The sequence below is a fragment of the Strongylocentrotus purpuratus genome, unplaced genomic scaffold (genome assembly GCF_000002235.5).
Source record: "Strongylocentrotus purpuratus isolate Spur 01 unplaced genomic scaffold, Spur_5.0 spur5_scaffold_11, whole genome shotgun sequence".
In the NCBI taxonomy this organism is placed as follows: domain Eukaryota; kingdom Metazoa; phylum Echinodermata; class Echinoidea; order Camarodonta; family Strongylocentrotidae; genus Strongylocentrotus; species Strongylocentrotus purpuratus.
Genome location: NW_022145596.1, coordinates 8,912,013 through 8,919,397, shown reverse-complemented (window position 1 = coordinate 8,919,397; position 7,385 = coordinate 8,912,013). Strand labels below are relative to the sequence as shown.

The 7,385-nt window shown below is 35.8% G+C and overlaps 1 protein-coding gene across 1 annotated transcript in view; it reads right to left on the bottom strand.

Annotated features, from left to right (window-relative positions):
- Positions 1–209: 209 nt before the first annotated feature.
- The window catches only part of LOC579182 (AF4/FMR2 family member 3), a 57,749-nt gene continuing 50,573 nt past the window's right edge, over positions 210–7,385 (bottom strand). Inside the window, exons 9-12 of the mRNA XM_030980567.1 lie at positions 6,685–6,759; positions 5,837–5,995; positions 3,630–3,940; positions 210–3,111 (exon numbers count right to left, since the gene is read on the bottom strand). Of these exons, the coding sequence (XP_030836427.1) occupies positions 3,002–3,111; positions 3,630–3,940; positions 5,837–5,995; positions 6,685–6,759 (655 nt within the window). The 3' untranslated portion in view covers positions 210–3,001. The remainder of the gene's footprint in view (positions 3,112–3,629; positions 3,941–5,836; positions 5,996–6,684; positions 6,760–7,385) is intronic.

The window sequence follows — 7,385 nt, the reverse complement described above, 5'->3', positions numbered from 1 at the left end:
AGAAATCCAAAAAATAATTGGAATGGGTGAAGAACTCTTACTTTGTATTTCATCACTTTCGCACTAAAGAAATGGTTTGATCCTATCCTTCTAAAAACACCCATTTTCTGCTTGTTTTCAGCAGAAATTTTATATATACTAAAACTACTGTCCATATAGATTTCAGATTGATAAGTTTAAAGGGGGTAATATCATGGCACATACATAACATAGAGACACTATAGAGAGGTACACATCAACCCTGTACTGTATACATCAACCAGCCAGCGTCTAAAAAAACAAGAAATGAAAAAGGTGGAAAAAGAAATGCAACCTCAGAAATACTGCTCTATAAAAATCTGTATAGCTTAAAAAGAAAAGAAAGAATCGTACAGAACTGATCACAATTTTAAAGACGACATTAACAACCCATGTACAGCAATAAATACAGTAGTTACACGTATGTACGTAGCACAATGTGGAAGCAATAGTCTGTCCGTCCGTCACACGACTACTTGCCCTCCATTCCTCTCTCTAAAAAAAATGTGGAATAAATATGTACAATATTGAGAGAGCAGTGGCGCATTAGATACTCATTCATTCATTATTCAATAATAGCAACAGTAAAATTGTACAAGCGATTTTTTTTGTAATATCTCTACATTTACAAAGCGTACTCTGTTCTCTTTTGTGACAATGATCTTTTCTACACACTCGATGTACGACATTCACAATATAAATATACACTGGCATGACTATGTCATGTTTTATGATTTTGCGAGTTGAGACACTCGGAATATTTTGCAGCGATTTGTCTAATCACGAGATCATTTTCTCCTCCTCACTTTCCTCGAGTTGACTTGATTATCTTGGCAGATTCTATGACACAGTCTGTACCACACATTGATCAGTTCATTGGTTTGTAGACGATTAGGGATAACTTTGGCTCATCTACGGAATTTGAGCATCGACACAATTTTAAGTAGCAGCCTACAGCGGTCTCAAACTCTCACCTATAATGTCAATTTTGAAAACAATTAGGCAGTTGGTTCAACAATGCAAATTTTATGAAATATGCAACCATCTAGTTTCTTTTGGAATATGTATGAGAAACCCATGTGTATGGCTAGATGTACCATGACCAAATAAGTGTAATGGCAGCAAATATTAAAACACCATGTTCCAGTAAGTCTTCTAAAGAAATGGCAATATTTCATTTAAAAGAGGGAGAGAAATATTAAGATGATTCCAGAAGTAATAATTGATAAATTGTGGCTGGAAGCCCTAGTTCACTTCATGAACATGTTAGTTTCTTTTTTCTTCTTCCAATTATCAAAGGATAAAATCCAATTATCAAAGGATAAAATGGCTTGATATGATGGCATTTGGGCCCTTGAATCAACAGTCTCTTCGAGATTTACATTCAGAAAAACAATAATGCCATTCGCTTCTTGACTTGGGACGAAGCAATGAACTCTTAATAGCTGTCGGAACACAAAATACAATGTTTTGACATGGCTTCTTTCATCACTGAAAACTTTTAGCTTTCCGTCATAAAAACAAGTACAAAAATAATGTTTTGGAAACTAAAAATTCCTGTGGATTTGAGTAAACAAGACCAGGTTTCAAAATAATTGAATTGTGGAGTAATAACAATTTCAAAAACAATTTAAATTGAAAATTCTAACGATTATTCCATTGTTTTTAGAGCAAATTCAGAAAATATATTTCAATAAAGATTCTAAGAAAAGGTAAATTAGAAAAATAAATGGTAAACATGTTTGTGCAGTAGAAGTCCTACTTATATTCAAAACTGGCGAAAAAAAAATCCAGAACAGCTCTTCTTCGTCAATATTTCTTTTCTGCTTCATATTAAGAGGGAAACTGTATATGTCAAAACTTGTTATTCCAAACCAGTCATATATAAAAATATATCCTAAAAAATGTTTCCCTTTATTTCTGTAAATTCCTAATAGGATCTACTTCATTTCATTTTATGCAATCATTTTAAGACCTCACAATCCTCTTAGGATTATTTAGAATGGTCATTTGGAAGAATTGAATTCATAATTTTGTCGAGTTTCCAAGGCATAATCATCCATGATATATAAGGTGGAAAAAAAAGGTGATTAACTCCAATTTCGTATTATAATTCAGCTGTTTTTGCCTTGTATGAAACATTATTTTGATCTCTGAACACGAAAGATTTCATTGCTTGAAATGAAGAAAAAAGATCTGTCATTAGCATATACATTATCAACACTGTGTACAAAAACACATATTCCCCAGGGTTTTTTTTAATCAATATCAAATATCTATTTTTACTTTACTGCTCATCTGTGGTTTGAGATTTAAAAATAACTTCTTTAACCTGCAATGATTTTTAGTATTTGGACTAACAACCATTCTTCTATTTCCCCATAATCATAAAAGCCCATTTCTGCAACCATGATTAATATAATTTTCCATCAAGGCTGGAATGAAGGCAATTTTGTAACTGGTTTGAAGAAAGAAAAAAATTTCTTCATCATGAAAAATTGAGCTGCATGCTTTTGCTGTCCATCACAGATTAGTTTTCATCCACAGAGCTCAATTGATGAGAATTAATAATGCATCAGTAAGTACAGGACTGTAGGATTCTTCTTCAGATTGAAACTAGCACCGACTTCTTTGTTCATCTGTAGAAGGTACTCGGTGTTACTTTAGCACAATACTCTGTAGCTCAGTTGAGACTTGGGTTTCTCATGACCGATTGATCCCCTGCTGCCGACTACAATGATATTTCTTGAAACTGTGTACAGTGGTGACAGGTTTTTTCTTGACGATAGCACTCATTTACTTAATATATTTGGTAGCGCGATGTCCATTCTATGGCATATAAGAGAGTGCTCGTGGCATTGGCACTGAAGTATGGTGTTACCATGTCCATTTTAAATACACCAGCTCCATAGCATGGCTTGCTTGGATAGCTCTTTTATTTAACACCAGTGTTTAACACCGTGAGTCTGGTGCGGCGTCTGTCTCACAAGCGTCTGAGGTTAGTTAGCCCTCTACGGACGTAGTGGACCAAGTCCCGAGTACTGCTGTGAAGTGTAAGCTCCCCGCACTCTCGCGCCAAATCCCGGAAGAAATCTGTGGAAGAGGTACAAGGAAGGTGTGGTGTAATGCAAAGTTTTAAAAAGAAAAGTTCATCGTCAAAAGGAAAAATGTTCTAGAAGTTAACCTAATTGGTTGATTATGGGGTAAGGACGAAGAGTTACTTGATGTGAAGTTTGAAATTATTAATAACTTATATAACAAATTTACTATATCATACTTAAAACAATGGAAAGCCCCAAACAAATATATGGGCATGGGTCTTCACAAACATATGGTACCAAACTTTGGTCTAAAGTTGTACACTATTGCCACTTTGCCAGTATTATTTAAAGTATGAAAACACATCACAAGCAATATATTCATTGGAAATTGCTGGTGATATATAAAAGAATGAGAGAGTCCAAAACAAGTTACCGGTAATACTTTTGGCAAATCGCACAATACTGATCAAACCACAATGACATTCACATCCCAACAGGTACACATTCAACACCTGGATGGAGAGACGTATTGTAGATAAAAATGCATGGCTTGAGGGTGTACTAGCTTACCTTTGTTCTCTTCTGTGAGTATATCAGCCTGCTCCCAGTATTGTATGCTGTAGAGACTGTAGTTGGAATAGGTGAGGAACTGGGACATGATACGGACGATGTGTTGCGGCATGGCTACCGTCGAAGACTGCGGGTTCAGCCCATTGCACAGTTTGGCCCCGGGGCCGGAGGGAGGGGCTGGGCCGCCCCCTGAAGTCTGGGAGGGGACCAGATCGCTGGACGTGCTCCCCTGCGAACCCATGCTGCAGGCCGAGCCCACGCTGCCCGCTGCGGAAGGGGTGGGAGAGACGGGGGACGGGGTGCCTGTGTACCTGTAAGGGTGATTGTAAATAAAGAAAATGGATGTTATGTTGATTGGTTAATGAGAGCTTTCAAGAATAAACAGATATTTGATGCCAGCAATTCCCAAGGAATTTTGTCCCTTATCAGTTGCTACCAACTATTTAAAGATCTTAGTGTACATGATTGCATGAAGTTACTAATTATTATTATCATTATTATTATTATTATTATTATTATTATTATTATTAATGAAATTACATGAATGCATATATATATACATATACCGTAACAGAATTTGAACAGAATTATCACTCTTGTTTGTGGGCAGACGAAATGCCAATTGGACTCATTCCAGACTTGCCTCCTTCTCCTTTATAATTCCTCATACCTTGCTCTTTACAATCTGTCACATAAAAGGCCAAGTAAAAATACATTCAAAGTTTCTTGCCAAGTTTTGAACATAAATACAGTAGACTATAAAATACAACATAGAATTTTAAGCGTGTATCATGTCCTATTAGTATCCCTTTTAAAACATTTCAAAATCTGTCTAAAAAATCCCACAGGGCATACAAACAAATTGATTTAAAAAAAACCATACAAATAAACAAAAAAAAACAATGGATTTTGTGAAATAAAAGGAAAATGAGACAAAGGAATCATCCATATGTATATTCCTTTAAATCAAGACAAGAATTCTCTAAGCAGAGGCCTGGATTAACCTTTTGAAGTTACCCTGATACCATGGCTGATTCCTCCTGCCTGCATCACGGTCACAACGGGAAATACGAAAATCAAATTTCCTTGCCAGCCTAAGTGATGTAACATATGCAGCTAGTCTACATACAAACAGACCCCTTTTCTACTTCACAAAGGTGCACAGATTGCCACATGTAATTACAAACTCAAGCTTGAAAGTCAGACTGAATGCTTATCCTTCTACTTCTCAACCTATTTTGTATTTAATGGCTTGTTGCTTATTTGATACCTCCACTTTCCAAGTCTTTTTATGATTTGAGGCAGACAAATAAGTGTTTGTGGATTAGGGGTCTGGTGGAGGAGACAATGTGATACCCTCAATATTGTGTGCAGAATGAGATGCATTAAATGAAAATAGATTGAAGATTTTGAGCTCTAGTTCCCCCACACTCCCACTCAACATGAAGAAATCAACATAAATTGAAACAATAAATATAAAGAGAAACCTTCCTCCTTCGAAAGTGTACAATTTATGTGGGTTTTTTATTACAATTTATTTCTAATCATACTAATAAAAATATCTACATCATGTACATAACAATTATTTGAAATTTATCTTGTTCATTAAACCTGCCCGCTTGTCCATCTGCAAATGGTTCTCCATGTCTGTCTGTCTCTGTCACCTTCTCTCCCCTCAGTCTAAATCTACCCCTTCCCTTCCTCATCTCTCTATCCTTAGAATCTTTATAATTTTCCAATTTCCATACATGGTGCAGTGTCAACCTTTACTGACAGTTTGCATTATCCTTTGATCTGCACTGTGAATTGCTTATAATACAGGAGCAGAAAGAGCCAAAAATCACTTGTAAATTTAAATCCCATTCTGTTGCACTGGATTATGCTGTTGAATAATTTTACTTTTCCTGAAAATAACCTTTGAAATCTCTAGCTTGGCAATGTATAATTGAATCATTTATCAGCTGTCTTCAGCTCACACACCCGTATCCAGTACAAAATGGCTTTTAAAAACAAAAATGTCTTTCATGCAATTCCATAAAATACACAGATTTCTATATAAGAGAAAAATAAAAGATTATCTACATACGCCCCGATTCTACTCTTCAAAAACTGAACCAATTCTGGCCAGAGCAAAATGTCAGATGGCCACTGTAGAATATACCTTGAGGAGAGTTCATTAATTGTCAGCTCACTCCTATTGTACGTACCTTGAAGACGAGTTCCATGAAGATGGATTCTGCTGTAACGGAGGTTGAGGTTTGGATGATGTGCCCTTGAGATGCTCAGTTAGCGCCCTCGATAGATTCATCGCTGATTGTCGCTTCAGCTTGAACATGTGCATGTTGAGCAACGCTTGGCAACGGTAGCTGCAAAGAGAAAATACAAAAGTCATGCACTATACATGTACAGGTTTTGTTCTTATCTCACTTCTTAAAACAGTGTTTTCACAGAAATTCAATTTCATACTGACAGCCTCTAAAACAATTTCATGTTGAGGAACGGTAGCTGCTTAGTGAAAAAAGTATATTCTCAGGTTATTTCACATCTGAACAACGTTTTTATTAAATTTTGTAATTTTGTGCTGACTGCCTCTTCAGCTTGAATAATAGCATGCTAAGCAGCACTTCACTACTGTAGCTGCAAAGAACAAAGTCAAGTATAGTATTTCATATCCATCCACATTTGATTGCAGTGAATTTGATTTGATTGAAGTTATCTTGGTTTTGGTATGAACAAGATACTGCAAAGACACTTAGAATGGTGCAATAATTTCAAGTTACGAGTGTACAAGCATCGTAGAAACCAATAATTTGATACGATATCCAATTATGATATTAAATACAAGATAATTTGATAAATGCAACCTCTGACATTTATCATTCTTACATTTGTTAGCCAGATATAGAATTACTCATCTACCATCATTTAAAAGCATATAAAAGAATGTCAATTTTTTTCATATTTATGTCAATGCTGATTTTCAATAATTTATTCAACTTATGCAAAGAGGATTGCCCTGAATATTAATTTCAGGAAAATGGTTGTATGAACTCACCACAACACGGCTAGTTTGTTATCATTGCTATTCCCCTCCTGGCCATTGTGAATACCTTTAAGCTTTAGAATATATCTGTGAATCAATAAGAAGGAGATATAGAGACAAGGAAAGAAAGGGAGAGAGAGAGAGAAATAGGATAGAAAGAGGAAGAGAGAGAGAGAGAGAGAGAGAGAGGAAGAGAGAGAGAGAAAGAGAAAGGGGGAGAGAGATGGAAAAGGTGGGGGAGATATACGAGTAGAAAACCAACAGACATAGGGAGAGGGGGACAGAGGAGAGGAGATGGAGGGAGAGAGGAGAGAAAGACAAAGAGGAACAAAAAGAAAACAGAAAGAGGAAGATATAGAAAGAGAACGAGAGACAGAGGTAGGGAACAAAATATAGATTAATTTGATGCTGCAAACAATCACAGCAGGGTAATATCACAAACATATTTTAAACCATGTCACCACCTTTTTTGCAACAACATTTTGAGTTTGAAGAATGGGTTCACCAACATTTAGGTCAACAAAATTGATAAACAAAGAGAAATTCATCTATTGAGTAAAAACACCTACCCTCTCAAAAAATATCAGCAACACAATAACACATTTTGCAAATACTGAACTGAAGAACAAAATGAAGAAAAAAAAACTCTACTCGGGTTAAAAACAACTATTGATGATTTACCATAAAAACGGCATGACAGATAAACATGTTTA